The sequence below is a fragment of the Epinephelus fuscoguttatus genome, linkage group LG17 (assembly GCF_011397635.1).
Source record: "Epinephelus fuscoguttatus linkage group LG17, E.fuscoguttatus.final_Chr_v1".
Lineage (NCBI taxonomy): Eukaryota > Metazoa > Chordata > Actinopteri > Perciformes > Serranidae > Epinephelus > Epinephelus fuscoguttatus.
In genome coordinates, this window is record NC_064768.1 from 37,547,055 (window position 1) to 37,572,863 (window position 25,809).

The 25,809-nt window shown below is 41.3% G+C and overlaps 2 protein-coding genes across 3 annotated transcripts in view; one reads left to right on the forward strand and one right to left on the reverse strand.

The window, feature by feature from the left end:
- The window catches only part of fam135b (family with sequence similarity 135 member B), a 675,785-nt gene that overhangs the window by 604,262 nt on the left and 45,714 nt on the right, over nt 1-25,809 (forward strand). The gene's annotated exons all lie outside the window — the stretch shown is intronic.
- LOC125904604 (CMP-N-acetylneuraminate-beta-galactosamide-alpha-2,3-sialyltransferase 1-like) lies at nt 7,338-16,659 on the reverse strand. 2 transcript variants are annotated; one of them, XM_049602130.1, is made up of 9 exons: nt 16,386-16,659; nt 16,222-16,262; nt 15,762-16,013; nt 14,780-15,044; nt 14,417-14,613; nt 13,190-13,369; nt 8,652-8,697; nt 8,448-8,567; nt 7,338-8,358 (listed from the first exon to the last, which is right to left on the reverse strand). In XM_049602130.1, the coding sequence occupies exons 4-9, from the start codon at nt 15,005-15,007 to the stop codon at nt 8,191-8,193; spliced, it is 939 nt and encodes a 312-aa protein (XP_049458087.1). In that variant the 5' UTR covers nt 15,008-15,044; nt 15,762-16,013; nt 16,222-16,262; nt 16,386-16,659; the 3' UTR covers nt 7,338-8,190. The 2 variants fall into 2 exon arrangements, with proteins under 2 accessions (XP_049458087.1, XP_049458086.1); XM_049602129.1 differs by having other exon boundaries at nt 16,222-16,266.

A 25,809-nucleotide genomic window follows, 5' to 3' on the forward strand; every position in this document is an offset into this window, starting at 1 on the left:
TACAAAGATTAAAATCTACCATAATAATGCAGCGGTGTTTGGTGACAGAGAGGGGATTTAATTCAAGAGGAAAATTAAATCTAAAAAACATTGTGTTTGTAAAACTTTGAAAAGTCTGTGTATTTCAGTGTGGAACGGGTTTATGGGGTGCCGTTTGTAAAGTGGCTCACGCTGAAAATAACATCAACATTTTGCCACATTTAGCTTCAAACAATATTTAAAAAAGTGTTGTGAGTTTTTTAACGTCACCTTTTACCACATTTACAGCAATATTTGTTAACTTAGAAATATATTAAATAGTTAAATCTAAATATTAAATGTGGCACCTAAATGTTATATGTTAAATTTAAATGTTAAATCTAAATCTAAATGTTAAATCTAAATCTAAATATTAAATCTAAATCTAAATGTTAAATCTAAATCTAAATGTTAAATCTAAATCTAAATGTTAAATCTAAATGCTAAATCTAAATATTAAATCTAAATCTAAATGTTAAATCTAAATCTAAATGTTAAATCTAAATATTAAATCTAAATGCTAAATCTAAATATTAAATCTAAATCTAAATGCTAAATCTAAATGCTAAATCTAAATCTAAATGTTAAATCTAAATCTAAATATTAAATCTAAATCTAAATGCTAAATCTAAATGTTAAATCTAAATGCTAAATCTAAATCTAAATGTTAAATCTAAATGCTAAATCTAAAAAACACTGTTTTAAACATTGTTTGAAGCTAAATGTGGCAAAATGTTGATGTTATTTTCAGCATGAGCCACTTTACAAACAGCACCCCATACGGGTTAGATGAGGACTTAAAGGGAAACACAACTATAGAGCATTTTAAAAAGACGTACAGACACAGTATATTTAGGAGGTATGCAGATGAAGATTGGTGATGCTGATGGACTGGTTTATTTGTTTATCAGGGATTGGTTGGGATTTGTATATTAATATCTGAACTGTTGTTTATTTCATTAAGCTCAAAAAAAGTCATTAATTCATTCAAAACTGAGGCATCAGAGCAGAAAGACTGAAGTCTCCCAGCTGATTTTCTTCATACTCTTCATGGTCACAGGGGCCCCAAATCTGTTGATCACAGTGTCCAAGTTACAGTTGTTAGAAGGCCAGGTTTAGGTGAGAGCCAGCACACAGGCTGTACAGGTGTAGATGGGGTATACTGGCCTGTAGCTCATCTGTTTTATTACAAAGGAACTGGACAATCACCAGGAAGTCAGCAGGCAGTGGGAGGCGGTTGATTTTCTGCCGCCTTGACCTCAGGTGAACCCCATCCCCCCGGAGACGCTTCCTTGTTCTGATGTGTTAAGAATTTCCAGCAGGTCTATAAACGACATTCTTTTCCAGGTGATGAACCAGCGAGTCCAATATCAGTCCGCACAAAAGGAATTATTGTTGACTTTAGGAAGTCCAGAGGGAATTACACCCCATCAGCGGCTCGTCTGTCGAAATCGCTGGCAGTTTTAAATTCCTGGGCACACACATCACACGCACACTCACAGGGGAACGAGAGAACACAGCAGGTGCTGCGCTTCCTGAGGCGCCACAAAAGTTTCGGTATCAGTAACGACCTCACCTGTTTTTCTCTTCACAGGCTGAATAGCTACTGTCCCCACATGCACTGATCACCTTTTGTAGATAGTGTGTATGCAGTGTTAGATGATAGTGCTCTGGGTTTATAGTTATGTGCATTGTAAGTGTTTATTGCTGCAGGCTGTAAATATTATGGTATGGATGGTGTTTGTTTATTTAAGGATGAGAGAGGCAGGGCACAAGCTTTCCACTGTAGTTGCACATGTGATGGTGAACATGAATTTGAATTTGAACATGAATCTGCCTCAGGACGCTACAAGAGCAGCGCCAACCAGACTCCCAGACTGTTACCAGGTGGTTATTATTTTAATCTTAATGACGACTTAGGACTTCTTGCAACTTCTTTTAGCCGCTGATCACTGGTAATATTATATTGGGTCCTGGTGTGCTTCTACAAAATCACCTTACTTGCAACTAACAAAACAGAATGTTGTTAGACTCGTGATATTTTCCTCAAGCTGTTGAGCAGATGGTTCGGAAGATAGAAGTGACGAGAATCTTAATGTTCAGAGTTTTTAGTGTGAATTTGTTCTGTTTCAAGTGTGTCTTATATAACAGTCCACCTCTCAGCCCAAAGCACTTATGAGCCTCAGATCATGTTTAAATTAAATTTATTGAAAGTGGATTGTCTGTCTGAGTTTTAATTGTTTCAGGAATTCTGGAGCCACTTGCACCAAAAGAACCCAAACCATGGAAACCATGGACCTGTACAGACTCAGACAACCCCTTACTTTCCATTAATACAGAAACACTGACATACCTATGGGTGGATTACTGAATGGGACTAGTGGGCACAGGGCCCGAAGTGTCAGGGGACCTCCTGGCCTCTATGTGCAAAATGTCAAATTAACACGTACTGACCAACAAGAGACTCAAAATGACCACAAAGAGACACAAAACCACAAAAAGATGCTTCACAACTTTGTCCAATGTAGGAGAAGTGTTGGGGCCCTTTGCACATCCCGGGAGTCCATTGTGTCCTAATCATCCCATGTTTATACCCTGAAAGCACAGGAAATGATCCTGAGGCACAGACAAAAAACAAGTCAGGTCACAAGGCAAGCAAAAAACACACAGAGATATCACAAACCACAAAGACAAGAGCCGTCGCATCAAATACCACTTGGGTGACTGAATAAACTGGCAAAGACTGGAGTGAAGAGCCAGGGTTTATATACTGCTTGGGTTGATTACTGGATAGGTTGCAGGTGTGTCAGATTGGCAGCAGGTGAGTAGGAGGATGGCCACGCCCAGACAGACACAAGCCATGTTTCCATCAGCCTGTTTAGATGCACACAGTATTGCTTCGGAAAATTATGATGGAAACGCCAAAATTGGAATTAAAATCCCCTGATTCACACAAACTAAAATACGCTCGCTTTAGCCGGGTTTTGGTTGATTTGAAAAAATGTTGATTCGCAAAACGGGGGATGGAAACAGTTATGTTCGAATTAAATCTGACGTAGCGCACCTCTCTCCATGGTGATATCCACACTCCGGGTCGGGAAGGCGGTAATGCATTTACAAGCTGGTTGCCAACCGCCAGAAAACGTAGAAGAAGAAGAATGCGAGACTCGTTTTGCTTCCGGTTCTGCGGAAAACTCACACGAGTTCGTAGTTTTCACCTAAGTTTGTACATTTAATGGAAACACACAGGATTCATATTTCTTTTAATGCACATTTCCCAATGATTCAAATCACTTTTGGATGGAAACAAAACTACTGAGAGAGAACAGACAAGGCACACATACTGTAGGAAACACAAGAGAGGGGTAAACATAAGAAAACACTGGGAAAAGGGGGGAAGGCACCGCAGACCATAACAGTTCCATTTGACTTATGTCTACTGTTAAATTTACATCTGTTTTATAAGTATTTTGAAGTTAAAAAAAAACCCAAACCAAACAAAACAAAAAAAACCCTGAGTGCCACATTTAGTCAGCAACAAACATACTTGTTTTGGGCCAACCATGATGTTTTTTTCCAAAACTATCCACCTGTTCTTGATGCCTAAATAATAGGAAGTCAACTTAAAAACTTAACTTAAAGACTCGTGTGTGTATCAAGCATAAGCTGACACGTGGTCTCTAACTGATACTGGGGGGGTATGAGTGCATCATAGGTGGACGTGTAAGGCCACTGACCAACTGAGTGAGAACAGGGGTGTAAATATAGACAGTGTGGGCCCATGAGGTGGGGAGGGGGACCGATAAAGAGAGTGGGCCCTCCAACAGTGTGCTGGGTGGAGAGGGGCCCCTATGAGTGATTGCCACCTTGGATATTGGCCTGTGTTCAAAGAAGAACTCTAAATACGTTAAGAACACTGGAATTTGCTCTACATGCCCCTCACCCCTTAGCCCCCCCTAGAATTTCATTGGGAAGAGGCTGCCAGAGGCTGAAGAAGGCGTGTACTCTTGTCCCACCTCACTGCACCCATCAGTGGAGTGCTAATGTCTCGTCTTCCACTTATTACAGAAAGAAGTAAAAGAGCACCCTCTATGTTTCAACATGTATAATGACAGCATGAAAGGCCCAATTTAAACTCTCATCCATTAGTCAAAGTGGTGGGGACTGTGATTGGAATTTTATTAACTCATAAAAACCCACTTAATGTCCGCCTAAGGAAACAGATACAGGCAGGTATTTTATGTGTGTGTTTAGCTGGGTTGGTTTAATGACTGTCTTTGTTCTTTCCACTGGCTGGTTATTCAGGCAGGTTAATGGCTCATCCACTCACGCAAAGTTGTTCTGAACATAAAACCAGATCAAGGCTATGTGGGATGTGTGGGAGCTGAGCTCAACACTGCAGACGTTCACCAAATCTGTGCAGCTTTTTATAAAGACAGAACACAGACGACCACTGACCTGAGGACATTCGTTTATTTATTGAGTTTGTGTGCTGTGTGATCACACTTTTCTCTGTGTGCAGCCTGAGGGACAACACAGAATGTATCAATCCTTACAAATATTTCTTCCATCTGTCTCTTCTTCCTGTGGAGGCTAATTGCATTTACCGTAGGTTGCTTTGGACATGAGCTTGTGCCAAATTGAAGTCATGTGGCGTAATGTGATGTAATGTGATGAACTCAAACTCTTCCGGGAGCTGTCCAAAAAACATCAGGGACAACAACTCAAAGTTAATTTAATATTCACCATATGTGAAGCATATTTCATTACAGGTAAACATGCTTAACATTAAAATGTAGGGGAGACCAGGTATGGTTGCAACATTTTTTTCTCAACATCTATAACTCACTGAATTTTTGTGTTCCAGCTCTTAAATTATGCCCTAAAGTACCTTTATTCCTCTATTACCTGTAGCTCTGACGGCCTCTCTGTACGCTGCGCTGACGTGTGTGCGCTTGGGCGAGACCAGCGAAAGCACGTGAACACACATGAATGTGGTGCCCATGTCTCACGGTCTAATGCAAGCGCGCACACATGAGCACGGTGCACAGAGAGGCAGTCAGAGCTACAGGCTACAATGAGGCTAAAAACAGAGTTCAAATGAGGTTTTTCCAAACAACTTTTTATGTCGGGGCTTCAGGACACTTGGATCACTACGGACGAGCAGTATGGAGATATTTTGTGGTTTCAATTATGTGTTTTTGGACGTTTGAATCTGGGGCGCCGTCAGCCTCCATTAGGTGGAGTTGTGTTGCTACCTCCTCTCCCCTTGGATCTCTGCAAGTGATGTGAGGTCTCTAAAACTTCACCTGAGCCTCCATCGGCATATGGGTGAGTAGATAATGGCTGAAGTTTCATTTTTGGGTGCACCAGTACTTTAATTGTAACACTTTTTGAAAAGGTGTTACAACCATCCCTGCCCCATCAGCCATTGTTACGCAGACTGTTGCAGCACGGTGGTTTGAAATGATCAAAGATGAAATGCGTTACATTTTACCCAAGAGACTTCTCTCTAATCTAATTAAACTAAAAAGTTACATAATTCCAAATTCAATAACATCAGGACTGATCAAAATACAGACTTAGGACAAAAGTCTGTATTTTGGCTGCCAAATATGCACATTTCTTTTCACAGCTGGTCAGGAAGGACAGGGTCATAAAATAAATGTATTACATGACTCATGAGTCATCCCTACTTGGTGAAGGTGCTGCTGTTACAATCATCCCATTGTATATATACCCAGTCTCCACAGTAGCAGCAAGAAACACATATAATAAGTCAAATACAGGAAGATGCACCAAAAACAACAGAAAAGGCAAAAACAAACAACAAAAAGAATTCTGTATTTCACTTATTACATTAGTTAAATACATTTAATACAGTACAGTATACTTCACCACTATCCCAACCTTTTTTTAATTCCATGTAAACAAGCAGAAATGTTGGCACTACTTTTCGTCTACTTCAGTTGACAGAGTATTATTGTGTAGCACTCACAGAGGCATTTCTACACTCTACAGATGGGTTTTGATATCATATCAGCATGTTAACCTTCAAGTCAAACATGCAAATAATCTATCCTACAAAAGTGTCATCTGCCCGGTAACCCCAGGAGATTTACATACATCATATCACAATGATCAGTGTCTGTACTGTAGGTGAGAAAAACACACAGGTCATCTTTTGTTCAGACATTCTCACATGGTCACAGCAGAGAGATGTTCCAAGGGAACTATTTGATTTACAAATGTTGTTAGGCCAACCTTTCAACAGACAAAACAGGTTTCATCACATCAAGAAAACAGTGGTGTCCCAGACATTTTTCATGGGGGGGTCAAGGTGGAGCCACTGAAACTCTTAAAACTGAATCTTAAGAAATCAGTTATGCTGTTGAAGTGCAAACAACGTCAATATCGATACAGTTCACATTTTAAGGTCCACAACAGTGCTGTAGTAATGTGTTATGTATCTATACATGTTAGATGACTCATTGTTTGAGTAAGCTGGTTGTCATTTTCCCTAAAAAGACAGATAAACAGCTTTAATTTGAAGGAGTGGATTATAAGGGGAATGAAACATTTACTGGAAACAAGCCATCTCAAGTTTAGGGGAGACTTGTGGAGCCTGTTTCCATTCAGATATGCAGCCTGTTCTCATTCCAAATTTGTCCTATACCGCCGCATTGTCAGTGATTTTCGACACAAACAGGCACCTTCTGTGGCTATATGATATGCCGCTGGGTGATGGCGTCATTTTTGAAATGCTGTGTAACCATGTGCTTTTGTTGCACGAGGAAATAAATGTAAATATGCTTTGTTTAAAGGGATAGTGCACCCAAAAATGAAAATTCCGCCATTATCTACTCACCCATATGCCGAGGGAGGCTCAGGTGAAGTTTTAGAGTCCTCACATCCCTTGCAGAGATCCAAGGGGAGAGGAGGTAGCAACACTACTCCACCTAATGGAGGCTGACGGTGCCCCAGATTCAAACGTCCAAAAACACATAATTGAAACCACAAAATATCTCCATACTGCTCGTCCGTAGTGATCCAAGTGTCCTGAAGCCCCGACATAAAAAGCTGTTTGGAGCTACAGGCTACAATGAGGCTAAAAACAGAGTTCAAATGACGTTTTTCCAAACAATTTTTTATGTCGGGGCTTCAGGACACTTGGATCACTACGGACGAGCAGTATGGAGTTGTGTTGCTACCCCCTCTCCCTTCGGATCTCCACAAGTGATGTGAGGACTCTAAAACTTCACCTGAGCCTCCCTCGGCAGATGGGTGAGTAGATAATGGCTGAATTTTCATTTTTGGGTGCACTATCCCTTTAACCAACACTGTAAGTTTATTTTGAAAAAGACTGTAGGCAGCTAACAAGCAAATATTCTACATTTCCTGTGAAATCAGGAGTGTATTTTGAAAAGACACATGTAGGAGGATACCTAGTGCATCATATGTAAACATGAAAGTCCACTGACTAAGTTGCGACATTTGATGAGTTGGGATGAGAGCAGGTTGAGAGATCTTGAGATGAGAGCTAAGGGGACCCTTTTGAAAATGGACGTGCAAGTCATTCCCAAAATTTAGCCAAACTTTGGAGCGTTATTTAGCCCCCTTCCTGACAAGCTAGCATGACATGCTTGGTGCCAACAGACGCCTCAGGCTGTCTAGCTTCACAGTATCCCATCACCTTAATGTTAGCTTAAGTGCGCAACAGGCTCTTGAAGACACTAATGGTGGCCTCCAATCATTATTCATTTTGCATTTTTATTTTTCATTCATTAATCATTTTTTCATGCCCCCTGCTACACTCCCCTGTTGGAGCTGCCATTGCAAGAAAAAAACACAATGCTCTATGCACTGAAACATGCTACCATGTTTAAATTTCAATTCAAGCATTTTTTGGCCTGAAGAACCTGTTGATTTATGCTGTGCATTTCAGTGTCCAGCATCACAAAGTGAGAATAAATAAACAGTGAAAACATCTCAGCACAAAACACCGTCGACAGGATCAGTCACATTCATCACACATGTAGTCTATGAAGGGTTCTTGTGTGCAGCCAGAGAAGAGATGTCTCCTGAGTTTTAAGGCTTACCCTTCTTAGTCCTGTTTTGCTTTGTAAATGATTCACTGTCAAGGCTTTGATGTCTTAAACGCTGAGAGGTAGATCACCACCCTTTATAAAATCTGACTTTTCCTTGCTCAGCTAGCTCCTCGATAATTCCATACTCGTGACTTCCGGGATGAATGCCAGTTTTTAAATTTTTGTATTTGAGTTTTTCCCAGTAATGACTCCAGTTTCCATCACTGTCCGCTCCATAACCGAACACACTGACCTAGGAAAACAGAAGTTAACATTTTAGGAACTTGTAACGTAGCCAAAGCTTTAAAATCAAGGAAAACTCCAATTTAAAAATGAACTTACCTCGTCACAAATATGCAGAGCAAGAACCACAGCCATAAAGCCAGTGGATGGATACCTGCCCTTCTTTGCCAGCCACATGTCATGAACATACCTCATGAAAGCTGGATTGACCACCATCACCTGTTATCAATCAAATTATCATTTTAATGAGCCATTAACTTTGCAGCCAATAAAGTTTATTGCTGAATGAAAAAATACACTCACCAAATCCTTGTTAGCCTTGATTTTGGATTTCACTGGCGCGTATGATCTGTTGAAAACATCATGAAATGTCAAACATGGAATGACTGCATGGTTGTGTCAATAAAATAGTATAGAAATGAGTAAAACCAAGACGATTCCCAATATGAACGCCTACCTCAGGAGGAAGTTCTGTTTCACAAATGCAAAACTCTGCAAGCATGTGGATGAGACTCATGTTACCCTGTTAAGCTGTCTCCTGTTGCCAGTAGTGGTAACTTGCAAGGCAAATGCCACCTACATGGTAACAGGAGATGATTGTGTCTCACGTGCCAGGACAGCTTGTACACTACCGTAAACCTGTCTTGTCTCATGTGGCAAGAGTCTGTAATCTGACACCTGAAGGACAATAGGTGTAAGGGAGAGGACGAACAAACCAACTCCACCACCCCATCCAGTAACCAGTAATGGCCAGTTGTAATACACAGGACTAGCAGCCCTATTCTGTAGTGAGTGAATGAGTGGATGAGCCCTCTCCACTGCTCAAACCGGCAGGGCAGACTATCCTCAACACGCCCATCTAAAAGCTGTTACTCATATCTTAAGCCCCTTTTTCATAGGTAATCACGCTGAAATGACGTCTGTATAAACATAACAGCTGGCAGGATGGGACCATGGGCAGCACGGGTGTGACGCTTTGACGACATGTGCTGCATGTAACCCACTACAGACATCTAAAAAGTAGCTGCTAGCAGTTAGCAGCTAACACAAGGAAGAAGAACAGTGGCCAAAACTGTGCGCAAACTGGGACAACAATGAAGTCCAGGAGCTTGATACCCTCTAAGCAGAGGACAAGATCAGCTGCCATGTAACAAAGATGGTATAGGATTGTTATTGTCATGTTATGCGATATTTAATGCTTGTCAATGCATATGGTATATGTCGCACTAGAGACTGATGCTGTGTTACATGTCATGCCCGTCACGCTTCTTTTGTTTCCGTGATGCCGACATGCTTTCTAAAGTCTCACACTGGAGCAGCACGAAGATGTTTGGCTCCGTGTAGAAATACGCAGGTGGCATAAAGAAGGGGCTACGTAGCGGCCCAGTGGCGCAATCCCTGATTGAAAAGGGCTTTAGTTGTTTTACCAACACATTCTCAATTCGACTAGAGCTGTACAGTGTGTTGTATGTTGCGGAGATGAGACCATGTCATTGTTTTGCAAGCCACAATCAAGTCTCAAGTCATTGCACTCAAGTCTTACTTCGTAACTTAGAGTTTCGAGTTTTTAATGTTTGACCCCCACGTTAATTGATTTTGTCCCTCCTGGTTTCTTTAAAGTAGTTTTCCCTAGTATAGGGCAGTCAGTTCTGGCCATCATTAACAGCAGTCTGTCCTCTAGTGTTGTTCCCCCGAGTTTGAAACATGCAGTGGTCCAGCCCCTACTTAAGAAACCTGGCCTTGATGGCAGCGTGCTGGCCAATTTTAGGCCCATCTCTAAGCTGCCTTTTATCTCCAAAATCTTAGAAAAAGTTGTTCATGCTCAGCTAAAATGGTTTTGAGATGAGCATAATGTCCTGGAGATCTTTCAAGCAGGCTTTAAAACTCTGCATAGCACCGAGTCAGCTTTACTAAGAGTTTTTAATGACATCCTCCTGGCAAATGACTCGGGTGACCAAGTAATTCTTGTTTTATTGGACCTAACAGCAGCTTTTGACACCGTGGACCACAATACCCTAGTGGCTTGGTTACGCCTTCTAGTTGGCAATTGTGGTACTGCACTGGAGTGGTTCATATCTTATCTGGCTGACAGAAGCATGAGTGTAAGCCTTGGAAACTCAGAATCCAAACCCAGACCCCAAAACACAGCTGCGTGCCTGTTAACTGGAGTACGTAAGAGGGAGCATAAAACTCCCATCCTGGCCTCCCTCCACTGGCTACCTGTGCACTTTAGAGTCCATTTTAAGATTCTTTTATTAGTTTTTAAATCTTTAAATGGTCTGGCCCCACCTTACCTCTCTGAGCTTCTTCACCCCTATGCTCCTGCTCGGTGCCTCAGGTCAGCCGATCTGCTGCTCCTGGAGGTACCGAGGTCCAAACGGAAGCTCAGAGGGGACAGAGCTTTTACCGTTGCAACTCCTAAATTGTGGAACGACCTACCCCTCCACATTAGACAAGTCTCCTCACTGTCCATTTTTAAAACTTGTCTAAAAAACAGACTCTGCTTCTGTTTTAGTGTTTTACGGTTTGTTTTATTTATTGTTTTTGTTTTATTGTTTTTAAATTGTTTTAAAAACAATAAAACAATTATTTTAGTATTAATTTCATGTTAATTGATTTATGTCTCTGTGTTGCTTTGTCTATTTATGTACAGCACTTTGTTTCAGCTGTGGCTGTTTTAAAGGGCTATATACATAAAGTTGAGTTGAGTTGAGTTGATTTTTGTTGACCACCATGTAGCGTTTGTACGAGAACAAAATTATCTTTGGTATCATTTTTTTCCAACTGGTGCTCAGAAACATAACATTAATAACATTAATTGTAGCTGATTCCAGAAATTAAGAGGAATAAATGGATTTGTGACACACTTTTTAAAGAAAATACTTTTTAATATTTGGGCTTGGGTGAAGCTTTTGTCAAGTTGAGACTAAAGTAATCAAAATTATGACTCAAGTCTGATACAAGTCCAAGTCAAGGTACTCAGCTTAGCGGTGCTGGGGTGTGTTTCCTCTCTTCAGCCGGACCTATCCTGAGCATGGGGAATGTTCATGGTTTAGTTAAGTCCACAGCATTTATTGTTCGTGTCCCACAGAACATGAGCTCCAGTCTCTTGCATGACAGAAAGACAAATGCTTTGCATATAAGGAAACGATTTCTTGCACTGGCACTGCACAGTGTTTGCATTGTATGAAAATTGTGTGCTGCAGGCACAGGTTGTCTGAGCAATTAGCAGTCAGTTGTGACAGAGGAGGGTGGTCTTTGTTGCCTATGCTCTATAGGCATACAGAGTGTTTCAGTGGGAATACTCTGCTGCACTAACGTCGTGCGCATTATCCCAGAGGACATTGTTCAGAAGCTTAGGAAAATAAATAGCATTCATTGAAATGTTTTGTCTGCCATGTTTGGACATGTTGAGCTCCTACAGTGTGGTAAATCCTGTACAAACTCTGTCAGTCTGATGTTACTCAGTCGGCCTTGGATCAGACTGAGCATTCTTTACTTAAGCACAACATAATACCTTTGCTTTCAAAGTCCTGTTTAGCAACCTCACAACTCAGGCTGTTCTCATGCACTATTCGTATACGAAAAGCAATGCACTCAACTGTATTCAATCTTATTAAATCATGAGCCAGTAATTCATGTATAATCCATGCATTTGGTAAAGCTGCAATCATGTGACCAAGAGGGGAGTAAAGGAAGTATTCTTTTAAAGGAGTAGGTTGGGTTGGTTTGGAATTACCAAGGTCACACAATAACACAAACAGACTAACAGGTCGAGGCAGCGGTGAACCAGCAACCTCCGTGTTCAGAGAGAAAAAATGACAGCTTTTGTCAGTGGGGTCTGGTGGCTTTGATGGGAGCATAGTTTGAGAAATGAAGCCGTTCACGGCTTCGCTGTAGGAAAGCATCAACACATTCTCACTCCACCCTCGTCACATATCGATGTTTGGTCATGGACTTTCCACGTCCACATACGCCATGCAGGGTACCCTGGGTGTGTTGGTTGTTGATGTTCTGGGACGCCGTGTCAAGTTCTGCCTGTTACATGGATCGTCCTCTTTCATTTATGTACAGTCTCTTTCAAAATAAATATGTTGGTACAACACTGTGTCTTGATGTTTTTTTTTCCTTCAACAACAAACACACAGTTGGGTTAGGTCGGTGTTTGTTGGACCCATCCACCACCCTCCTGCCTGCCCCGCTAGGACTTTCACCGCCTAAACTTTTGTCCTTGTCCCTCCGCGTTTCCTCCTGACGCAACGGCAACCGGCATTGTATCATGCCGACATTTAAGGACACCTTTTTCATTGATTTCTGACGCCACAAGTCACTGCCCTAGCGTTGGATTTCAACAACTTCAGAGTGAGACCGGGCTTGAAAGGACCCAAGAAAGGTAAAGCTGTGAAATTATTTACAATACAACAAACACTTAAACTGTTATATTTTTTTCTTTTTAATTGTGTAAAATAAATTTTTATTTTGCTTAGCTTCTGAGTCGGCACTCCTGCTGCTTCTCCAAACTGGGTCGCCACATAATGCCACATAAAAAAATCGGAGCCATACCTTTAAGGCACTGCTGTCTGTGTCAGCAAATTAGCAAATGTTAGCATGCTGAACATGGTGAGATAAAATAATGAATACAGTTTACATTATAGCCTACATGCTAACGATGTCCTTAATGTAACAGCATTGCCATTGCAAGCATGATAGCATGCTTGTGTTAGCATTTAGCTGAAACCATCAGTGTGCCAAAGTACAAGCCAACAATTTTAGCTTGAACAGAAGGTCTACATACTGGGGACAAATGATCATTTGCAAAGTAAAATAAAAATATGACTCACCGTCCAGAAAATCCTGTGGTTAAGGCCTTCGTGGCCCACTCCAGATCCTGTATCTTGAACGGAACAAGCACCAGATGAGTGGTGTTGTCTAAATCCACAGCACTCTCTGGATACATGATGCGATGAGTTGTTCTGCTCCCAACGTCTGTTTCAAAGCCTTTGGTATGGGCAGAGTTCATTCTACATAGTACAAAGGGAAATATATCATCAGGGGTTTGTCTGGATTTTGATGTCAAGTGTCTGCCACTGAGGAAAACTTTCATGTTTGTCCAACTGTCTCAAATCATTGTTTTTTTCGGTTTATTTCAACCTGTCTCCTATCGTCCTAAATTTGTTTCAAGTGACTAGTGACATAAAAATAATAGTTAGCATGTTAGCCGTTAGCCTAGATACAGCCGGGGCGCATAGTAGCGTCGGACCTGTTAAAACGTAAGTGAACGGGCAACCTTCAAGTGCAAAGTTAGTCCACTAACTTTTTGCCAGACTTCGACTTTGTGGAGGAGGAATTTGATTTTGCAGAGTTTGATGGCCGCCCTTATTTATTTGAGCCAGAATACACTGACGAAGAGCTTCGTGAAATTGAAGAACGGAGGAGGAGAGAGAGAGAGGCGCAACAGGTAGAGGACGAGAGAGGAGGAATGGCTGCTGCAAGGCTGCGTAGCTCTGGAGATTGGTGGTGTACTGGTGAATGCTGTGCCCCAGTGCCCACAGAAGAGGAATGCCTCTGTTGCAAGGAATGGGACCGGTTGCAGCCTTATTTTCAAGGTCTGGATGTGACCGAGGACGAGACACCTCCACCTGGAGTAGTATTCAGCTGGGCTTTATCTAGAGCTCGTGAGATACTTTGGAAAGCAGAGCTAGATGGTAAACAAACATGGCAGCACACCAGTAAGGTAAGACAACACGTTTACATGTCGTTTTCTATATGTTCTCTGACATTTATCCTAACGATATGAGGCGGTCTTTGTGGAAAAAAAGCTTGTTTAGTGGACTAACTTTGCACTTGAAGGTTGCCCGTTCACTTACGTTTTAACAGGTCTGACGCTACTATGCGCCCCCCGTATCTAGGCTAACGGCTAACATGCTAACTATTATTTTTATGTCACTAGTCACTTGAAACAAATTTAGGACGATAGGAGACAGGTTGAAATAAACCAAAATTTCCCTTTAAGAAGGGACCAAAGACAATGATGCACTGAAACAGCTTTCTATAGCTGGAGGATTTACCGTATGATGATGTCGTGGTAGTCTATGAGAAGTCCATAATGTGATCTCCTTAAATTACCAGAATTCCCCACCACAGCACAAGTCCTGCAGCGGTCAGGCTTGGATTTTACAACATCTGGAGCAGGTGGGAAGATCTGAAACAGCCCATCGACTGTTTTTCTGTAGGTACTGAAGTTGCGCCTTTCAGCCTGTAAAAGCTGTTGTGCATATCAAACACAAGTTGCCGTTAGACCAGTTAGCAACTAAACTTTATAAACATATTGACAGCCGTTGTTGCCACAGGGAAGATGACAGTTGATTTAGAATTATTTTACTTCCCAACACTGATTTGCATAGTTTTCTTGCAATGTCGTCACAGCTTACCTTCCACCAGTTGAAAGCCTCCTCTGAGACGCTGTAGTTCGCTGACAGAAATGGTTCAACAGATTTGTCGAAACGCTGTGTGAACCACGGGCCCTCCTCAGATAAGCATTGGTCACAAGCGCAGGGTTTTTGTTTAGGCAGGGAGTACGGTGACATGTATTCCCTCCAGAACACACAGACACCAGTCACACACAGGACGAAAATGAGCATCCTCACTTTTGAATTCATCTCTGTGATGTCACTTTGATTGGGAAAGGGTTCCAATCTGTGGACAAAGTGTGTGGTGTAATAAACAAGAGAGAGCACAGTCATAAATATGGGAAACTCTCGTTAACATACTGTCATATTGTTTGTTTAAAGCTGTAACCATGGAAAGCAAATAAGGCAGTTTGGAAGTGGAGCACTCACACCTGCATTTAGATTAACATAAAATTATCTTTATATCAGACAAATACAGCTGCCAGTCACTGCAACATGAATGTCACAGTGTGTGCATTATGTGTCTCATGACTGGCTGAGGTTTGAGTATTTTCAAAAGTTTAATTTTATTCATCAATAATAAAAATTAAAAGAAAATAATGAGTAGCCTACATATTATTATTATTATCACTTGATTTCTGTAGTGGTGCTACTGTTCATTTTTGAGCCACCGAAAATCTATGAAGATTATGTTGTCAGTCAAATTAATAAAATAAGATAAAATAAGATAAAATAAAACAATTAGAATAAAATAAGATAAGATAAAAAATAAATAAATAAATAAAATAGAATAAAATAAATTAATACAAATAAAATAGATAAATAAAATAAAATAAACAAATGAATAAAAATAAAATAGATAAAATAAGATAAGATAACATAGAATAAAATAAAACAAAATAAGATAAAATAAGTTAAGATAAGATAAGACAAGATAAAATAAAATAAAATAAAATAAAGTAATGCTTTAAAATTTATAAATGTTTTTTGAATGTTGTCCTACCTTTTGAGAGGGTAAATCCGCTCCTACTCCAGGTATAACGTCAGACAGTAAGGGTACCGGAGAGTGACGGTAATCCAGGTGATTGCCCATTGGTGCAGGATGAAGTCTTCTGTTTGGTTCATCGGGTGCAGAGAGGTGTGGTCTCTGTACAGGTGTCCGGGATCCATCCAGACAATAATAATAAGGAAGCAGCAGTTTCTTCACAAACGTTCAGCCCTCTTCTGTCATCAGCTTTTATAGATGTATTTTGGCCTTCAACAAGAAAATTCGGGAAAAATATTAAAGTTTTAAATCTAGATTTCTGTTCAAATATGTCCGAAAATAACCACAAATAAAATGATGTATTTATTCCCCGCCTGGATCAGATTTCTTGTTCCATAAATGACACAAAAATCAAGAAAATAAATCTAAATAAATCCAAAAAAGACATCAGGAGATGAACAAAGTAAAAATCCAATACCTGCGAAGGCTCCGGTCCTCCTCTTCTCCTGCTGCTCTACTCTGACTTAGACAATAAAAAGAAAAAAGAAAATCTAGATATTAAAATCTCCACCAGGTGTACTTTACAAATACAGTATGAAGGTAAGTTAAATATTAATCCATAAGATAAGTAGTTGAGTTAACTCTCGGTCGAATCCAGATCCTGGCACGGCGCATTATCCGCCTCTCATGCAGCCTGCAGCGCTGATGACTCGGTGAGGAGCGACTAACTCGAACTTAATGTTGCTTTGAGGCTATGAGCAGCCAGACTGCATGAAAACACGACTCCCACACCTCATTATTATGCACGAATTATGAATTATTATCAAGAACAGGGAGGAGGAAGGCGTGGATGATCATGTGGCCCGCTGCTTTTCATTAATAACGTCGCATTAATTAAACAAAGTGAAGTAGTGTGTCAGAGGAAAATGGGAGGGAAACACCTTCAGGTTTCAAAGCAACATCACGTGCACCCTTATGCACAGACGCAGACGCAGCTGATTGGATGAGGCGCAGCCGAGGCACAGCTCCAATATTCACCTCTCAAAGGAATACAGTCTCATGCTCAGTACGTGAGTTCTGGACACTAATGTAAAGATATAAATTAAATTATGATATTTCTAGACAAAATATCTGTTGGTTATTGGAGCTGGATTGCGCTTGAACTGTCCCCTGTTACAGTATATTAAAGGCCAAAACTCAGTGTAGTAGACATTTTTGTGGCACATATTTCTGCCATCTATCCATTCTCCTCTGCTTATCTGAGGCCAGGTCACAGGGGCAGCAGGCCGAGCAAAGCACCCCAGATGTCTCTCTTCCCAGCAACACTTTCCAGCCCCTCCTGGGGGACCCCAAGGTGTTCCCAGGCCAGATGATAATCCCTCCAGCGTGTTCTGGGTCTGCCCTGGGCCTCCTACCAGTGGGACATGCCCGAAACACCCCCAGCGAGAGGTGAGAATCGCCACCCTGCTCCGAGAATCGCCACCTTAACGTGATGGAGAGGTTTGCGTGTCCATGTGAACCTGAGAGCTGTGTTCTCCCAAGGCAAAGTGGTCCCAAGGGAGGGACCAGACTAAGAGTGATTCGAAGACCTTGACGAAACTGACTTTTTGAACCTGGGGCACCTGGCCCGGTATGGGGACCAGTTCAGCAGAGCTTTTTTTATCCAGAAGGAAATTCTTGTGCCAGAGAATGCTTCAAATTACAGTTACACTAAATACAATCTGTGACGACCTTCCGCTCCACTAGGTGTGTCTGTTTTCCTGGTTGTTCTTTCTGTTTCAGGATGCGGATCAAGGCAGAAGGCCATCATTTACCTCATGAGCCACACTTGGTCCAGTGTGCTTCATGATGTAAAGCTTATCTCGTCCCCTCATCCGACACCACGCTTTTTTTTAGATGGCTTCGGCCTGGTTTTCAGTTTGTGTTCTACACCATACAACACCCTGCACACATCACTCACTCACCCATTCACCCAGATTTACACACCTCATGAATTAACTATGTGTTTCCAATTATCTTTGGTCAATAATAAATGTGTGCACTTTTCAGTTGATACCGTGTGTGTCTCCCATTTTTGTCATGGCCAACGAGCCGGGTCATGACGGGGTCGTCATACATAACAACAAATAAACGTTCACAACCAGAACAACCAGTGGGTTCCCAGGGTCAGGGTCACTCACTGGGCTCAGCTTTACAGACAATAGAGTATTAAAACATTTGGGTCCAGGCTGCACCAACCGGCCAGCGCAAGACCAGTGAAAGCAAGCACACACACATGAAGGTGGTGCCCATGTCTCATGGTCTCGCACAAGTGCGCACACGTGAGCACGGTGCACAGAGAGGCAGTCAGAGCTACAGGCTACAGTGAGGCTAAAAACAGAGTTCAAATGATGTTTTTCCAAACAACTTTTTATGTCGGGGCTTCAGGACACTTGGATCACTACGGACGAGCAGTATGGAGATATTTTGTGGTTTCAATTATGTGTTTTTGGACGTTTGAATCTGGGGTGCTGTCAGCCTCCATTAGGTGGAGTTGTGTTGCTACCTCCTCTCCCCTTGGATCTCTGCAAGTGTTGTGAGGACTCTAAAACTTAGAGCTAGCTCTATTGTGTTTGATAACATTGTTGAATGTAAACAAAAGTGACGCCCAACAGTGCTTAGCGTGCTTTAAATACCTGGCAAAATATACAAATATAAGATAAGTGTTTTATCTTGTTTTCAAAGAGCAAAAACAAAACCAGTGAGTAATAGAGTAACAATAGGAATAAGATCAGAACAAGAGTTACTACAAATGAACTAAAATTGTGGAAAAAAGCAGACTGCGCCTGATAATAAATGTTAAACTGTATATGATATAACAATGAGATGTAGTAGCTTGGGCTGGGCCAACTCTTCAGTAAAGATTTGTGACTTTAAAGTATTTAACTTTGTTTAGAGGAAGTCTGTCAACCAGTAAAAAACACTCAATCCTTTAGTTTATCAGAAAACAATCAAATCTGAAGACACATAGTTTTACTGGACACTTCAAGTACACATAAAACATGTCCAAAAATAAATAAATAATGATAAAATGATATATTTTCCTCTCTGTTAGCAAATCTCTGTACTTAAAATCATCCGTTAAAATGATAAAGACAACAGAAAAATTAGGGATCTATTTTTCCCAGTGGCCACTAACGGTATTGCAGTATAAAATCATTGACACATTAATGCAAGCATTTTCCCCGTAGGCCACCACTGTAAAAGAGATGTCTGTGAAAGTGTTGACAGGACACCTCAAACTGCAAATAAGGTCAATTATGAATCTTTCTATTATGAATTTTTGATCCATGGAGGTTTAGTCTTTGTAAAACTTTCCTAAAGTGTAGAAAAGCATTTTAAAAATCTGTGAAGTCATCACAAAATAAAGCCTGTGAGTTGAGCAGGAACTCATGGGTGGGGCCAGTAGCATATTCAGTGGGTCGTGTATCGCAGGAGTAAACCCAAAAGCTAGAGACAATTTTTGCCATATGCGCCAGACAAGAATCTCCACTGAACTCAACAGGCACCATTTAGGGGTCCAGTATCTAGCTAATATGCATCTATCGAGAATTAATAAAACAAAGGAGTATCACGAGACAGTTTGCGGAAGAGATTGACAGTTCTGTAATTTAACATCAGTACGTGATACCCAGACTTTCCCTGCTCTCAACCTACATTAGAAAATTGCGAACTGACACTACAGAACACATTAAAAACCAAATCAATCAAAAGAATCAACATGTTTACCTTTCACTGCATTGCAGCTCTGTGGCTGCAAGATCGCCCTGGTCCTGAAACACCCAGCTATTTGAATTACACCTGACGCTGAAACTAAAACCCAGGCCCGGTCATGAGAGACGTAAAGACTTGGCTCTATGTCTGCTTTAAGGTAAATAGCCTACAGTTGTTTCCTTGTTACCTTTTTTACTGCGAGCTTGTTCATCACTTCACTGTCTGCAGTAACACAACCATTAAAGTCCATAATCTGCAGTCCATAGTCCATAATGTCAGAGCATCTCTGTGCAATAAACCTATAACACAGAGCATTCAGGCTGCTAGTTAGATAAGATAAAACTTCAACTTTAACTCTTTCCATTGGATCCAGATCCTGGCACCGTGCTTTCTCCGTCTCTCAGCCTGCAGCGCTGATGACTCAGTGAGGAGCAACTAACACTGACTTTATGGTGGTTTGAGGCTATGAGCAGCCAGACTCCCACAGCTCATTATTATGCTCGTTTTATGGATTATTAGGAAGAGAAGGAGGAAGTTGTGGATTATTATGTCTGAAACACGTGAGTGCACAGCCATTTGCATTTCAACTGACACTGAGACTACAAGTGAGGCCCAGCTACGTGAAACTCTAAGACTCTGACTAGGCTCTATGTCTGCTTTAAGAGCAGAGCATCCATGCCACCAGTAAACTGTGTATTTTTAAAGTTTAAAGCATGCTGTATATACTGTACACACTGTCATATGCACCTACCTCTTGTATATAAGGCAAACTCTTAGATTTTTTTTATTTATATTTCAGCCGTTATGGACGTCTGTGTTGATGCTGGAGATGGACAGGGATTCAGTGAGGTAAAGTAACGTTGTTTTTCTTGTTAGCCTTCATGTATTCATTCAGCCTGTTCTCATTCTGTCATCAAATACCGCTGCTTTGTCAGTGACACCAACGCTAAAAGCCTCCTTTCACGGTGACATGATATGTACTCAGGTGGCGTCAGTACCCAGGAACCTTCTGTGGTGTTATGATATGCTGCCGGTCAACCAGATGGCACCTGTTGCAGCAGTATGAAATGTGGACAGGCAGTTTCCATTGGTAATGTGGCCAGAAGACACCTGTTGCAGCAGTATGATAGGCTGCTGGACAACGTCAGTTTGAGATGCTGAGTTCAGTTTGAGTGTTCACTTCCTGTATGAATGTTGAGCCAAAACCATTATGTTTTATTTCTAAACCGAACCACATGCTTTTGTTGATGTCCCGGCATTGGTTGTGGTCTCAAAACATCAATAGCAGACACAAGAGGATACCTAGCGCTTTATATGTAGATGTGAAAGATGTGATTTAAGTGTGATTTAACAAGTTAGTTTTGTTGCTTTGCAGAGCAGACACAAGTTTCTTGCAGATGATTTGATCTTTCCTAAATCAGAAATACTTCCGACCAACAGATGATCTTGGTTGCTAAGTAATGGTTTTTCACAGGCAGCTACTTCACAGTGCAGGCGTAGCAGCATGACAGCTCCTCAGACATGGAGGCTGGCTGTTAGTTTAGAGAGTGCTCGATTTGATATGCAGCAGACTTTTCTGTGAGCTGATGCAGAACACACATTTTAAATGTCATTATCAGGTGGATCATGTTCATTTGATTGTTGGGAGTCAAAACTGTGGTTGTGCTTAATATTCAATAAATTGTGCAACCCTAGCCTGAGCTAACAGTCTCTATTGTTAGCCTAGCCACCATAGCCAGTCTGACTAATCCATAATTTATATGTCCAACATGTTCTCATCCCAAGTTGTGGCTTTTCAACTGTCCAAAGGGGACTGAAGTCAGTGATTCATGTAAATTCCTTAATGAAAGATTCTTTTTGCACTGTAGTAAGAATACTACAGAATTGATTAACCCAAATATTACACTTAACTGTTGAAACAGTTATTCATACTTTCGCATACATTATTACTAATATTATTCATTCATTCATCTTCTAACCGCTTCATTCTCTTGAGGGTCGCGGGGGGCTGGAGCCTATCCCAGCTGACATCGGGCGAGAGGCAGGGTTCACCCTGGACAGGTCGCCAGACTATCACAGGGCTGACACATAGAGACAAACAACCATTCACACTCACATTCACACCTACGGACAATTTAGAGTTATCAATTAACCTAGTCCCCAATCTGCATGTCTTTGGACTGTGGGAGGAAGCCGGAGTGCCCGGAGAGAAACCACGCTGACACGGGGAGAACATGCAAACTCCACACAGAAGGGCTCCCACGCCCGGGATCGAACCGGCAACCCTCTTGCTGTGAGGTGAGAGTGCTAACCACCACACCACCGTGCTGCCCATTACTAATATTAGTGCACACTATTAAAATATTGATTGAGAATTGCATACAAGACCCAAATGACATGCTAAATAATGCTGATAGCAAATTACAACACTTAAAAGCAATTTTTATTTGGCTGGCTGGTAAAATATCTGCCTGGCTGGTAAAAAATTTCACTGACCAGCCAGCCTGGCTGGTCAGTGAAAAAGTTAGTTTTGGACCCTGACTATAAGTATGTTTTAAACAGGGATTTAAAAGACATTACTGACTTGGCTGATCTGATTTCCTCAGGCAGATTGTTCCAGAGCCTCACAGCCCTGGACCCAAAGGACATGATTAGGTTTAGGCAACAAAAACCACATGATTAGGTTTAGAAAAAAGCATCATAGTTTTGCTCTACATTCATACGAGAGGTGAACACCAGCCTCCTGGGGGAAAGTCCGGGGTCTGTTTGACCAATCCACAGACTTTCCAGCTCCTCATATTGCATCCTTACTGGCAGCATTTCAACCTGGCGGTAACCTGACTGAAACAGGTGCCATCCGGCGGCGGTAAGAAGTGCAAGAATTAAATCGAGAAGCAAAAACTCCAACAGTTCGTCATGAAATAATTCAGACTGTGTGAAAAATGTTGATGGAATAACATAGAATACTGTATTTAATCCTAATTCGTTATACAGAATAAATATGCTTTCTGCAATGCTGGAAAGGCAGGAAGATTTATTCATTTGATGGCATGTGTACAAGCGTGCTCAGAATATTACACGGCCCACACATACACACTCAGGAACAAAGACATAAAAATGCAGTAAACACAGCAGCAGCACAATCATAAACCACAATCATCACAATCACACTCCCACCTTTAGAAGTTTGTCTTCCTTGTTTTTCTGACAGAGAAGTCCTTACAAAGGTCTTTTCATGCTCATTTTCAGAATCACATTTGTATTTTGGGGTTTAATTAGAATAGGTTTAATGTTCTGCTGCAGGACCTCTGCCTGAAACTTATCTGAGGTCATGGTCCACCTCTTGAAAATCCCAGTCTGCTCTGATTGGTCAGCTGGCCCACTCTGTTTTAACTACTCCTTACCACAGCTCCTGCACAGATATCAGCTCCTGCGGCTACCTGAGCAGCTGAAAACACCACTGTAACTACAGTAACAATGACGTCAGATCTCCTGGTAATAAGTTCCCTGGTAAACAAAAAAAAACAAATGAAGCTGCATTTTGGAATCAGCTCCACTTTATGTTTGTAATCTACAATATATAAAAGATTCCAGTGTATTACATTATCTCCTGTGATAACACCATTTCATTGGAAATCAGAGTTAATGACACACACGTTGCTTCCTGGATCAATATTTGTCTATGCAGTGATGTCTTCCTGAGTCATTATTTGCCTAATTATAAAACAGTAATCCTTATCGCTTTTGTTTCTTGTTAGGCTGTAAGATGAATGAACCAGGTTCCAGTTCTTCCTGTGAGTATGATACACCACACACCTACATGTACAATGTGCAAATGTACAAACAAAAACAAAAAACTGTTAATAATATAGCCTGCAGGAGATACACAGCAGATAGTTTTTATCTGCAATATTAATAATGTCTGATCCTCTCCGTTCAGGTGTTATGAACGCCACACTTGACTCAATGTTGCCAGCAGGCGCTGGAGCGATTCAGGATGATGTGTAAGGGTTGTTATCTGGTACTTTGTTGTACTCCGGATACATCAGAAGTTTCCTGGTGTTGCTGGTCAGTACGTTAGCCTCCAACCATCCCTTGACTGACGCCTGAGACATGTTGGGCAAACATTTCCTCCCCGTAGAGTCTCTCATACTGGGATGCCCGGTCCTTCGGGATGTGGATATTCACCCTCGGAAAAACAAGTTTCATCAGGTCGTCCACATAATCTGTAAAATGCTGCCTCCAAATAGCCATTTTCTTTTGTTTTTAAATTAAATAGTTTCCTGAATCCACATGTTTCAAGTGTGGCTTTTACTATTTCATTTTGTTTTCATGTTATAGTGTTTACTTTATTTTACAACTTATGTAGGTTATTTTTTTGTTTTTTTTACAGGTTTTGCAGAGGATTCACCCCTCTTTGAATGTGGGGAACACAACCTTGTAGACTGTTTGCTCTGCACATGTTGTTGCTTGGTCGTGGTCCTTAATTTCATTACAGTACACGACAATCCGTGTATCATTCGTTCATTCGTTTTTCAAAATAAAACCAAATATGAAAAAACAAAATAATGACTTGTTTTTTCAATATTTGTTTTCAGAACCAAAATGAAAAAAATGGATAACCGTTTTTCAATTTCCGATTTCCGATTTTCTGTTTAAATGGAAAATGGAAAAAACGGATAACGGGCCAGACTCGGGCCTTTCATGCACTTCATGCCGTTTTTTTTAAATAAGATTATCTATTTGGCCTGTTGCTTTAGGACAGCATGCAGTGGGGAAATAGAGAATGGGGGAATGACACGGGCCGCAGGCTGGGATCGAGTCCGCGACCGCTGCGGCGAGGCGGTGCCTCTGTGCATGGGGTCTGTGCATGCTGCTTACAGACTACACTCCTGACCAGGTGATGAAACCGGCAGCAATAGGGGCATCGGTAGCTTCGTGGATAGTGCCGACGTGGTGTAGGAGTGTAGTCTTCATCACTATCCCCGCTGTCAAGACAGCTGTCGTCACTTTCGACTGGTGGAACCCTGGTTTGAAGTCCACCTGGTCGCTTCCCATAGAACACTGATGCATTCATTTTGTTCTGTGTTGTGGAAAAGTACAAACAATGCATTTATATCCCAGCATGCTACTTTTATGATGTTTATAGAAATGAACTAGAGTGGCATTTCCCAAAGAAAATGCATGTGAGTGCTGAAATCCACCTAAATACAGCATTATTTCTATGCTGCCATTATGGCTGAATGTGGCGAAGTCGCGACAAACATAAATCTTCAAATAACGTAAAAATTATTCGCCACATGAAGTCTATTCCAATATGTCAGCTGTAGAAGCAAACAGTAAGCTGGCACGTATTGTTACCTTAGCACAACTTACCTCATATTGAACAGTTTCTCCAAAGTTGCAGCCTCCACACGCAGCGGTTGTTAGCCAAAGCGTTAGCTTCCATGAACCGGATGTAGTTGTCACTCCGACCGGTCCGACAAGAAACCAGTGCTTGCAAAAGAAAAAAACTTGGCTTCCGGAGAGATGAAAATATTGAAAGTGCATGAAAGGCCTGAATCTGGCCCGTTATCCGTTTTTTTCCATTTTCCATTTAAACAGAAAATCGGAAATCGGAAAACGAGTCGTTATCCATTTTTTCATTTGGTTCTGGAAACAAATACTGAAAAACAAGTCATTATTTTGTTTTTTCATATTTGGTTTTATTTTGAAAAACGAATGAATGAATGATACACAGATTCACAACTACTACCTACAATAATGAAATTTCGAAAACTGAATGGTAGGTCATTTTATAAGTTCAACAATGAAATGGCTACTGTGGGGATTGCACTGTCATGCTTAAATACAGTTGGGCTCATTGAATCCAGTCTCAACCTTTCAGTCATACCAAATTTATGCAACTTGAAGATTGTTAAAAGGATGGTGCACCCAAAAATGAAAATTCAGCCATTATCTACTCACCCATATGCCGAGGGAGGCTCAGGTGAAGTTTTAGAGTCCTCACATCCCTTGCAGAGATCCAAGGGGAGAGGGGGCAGCAGCACAACTCCACCTAATGCAGGCTACTCCCTCTCCCCTTGGATCTCCACAAGTGTTGTGAGGACTCTAAAACTTCACCTAAGCCTCCCTCGGCATATGGGTGAGTAGATAATGGCTGAATTTTCATTTTGCATGCACTATCCCTTTAAGGGACCCCAGTGAGTGGAAATGTCAAAAACACCATGCCAAAGTAAATGGAATTACAACAAAACTGGCTAGTCTGTAAAGGGGAGACTTGTTGGTACCCACAGAACCTGTTTCATGCAGA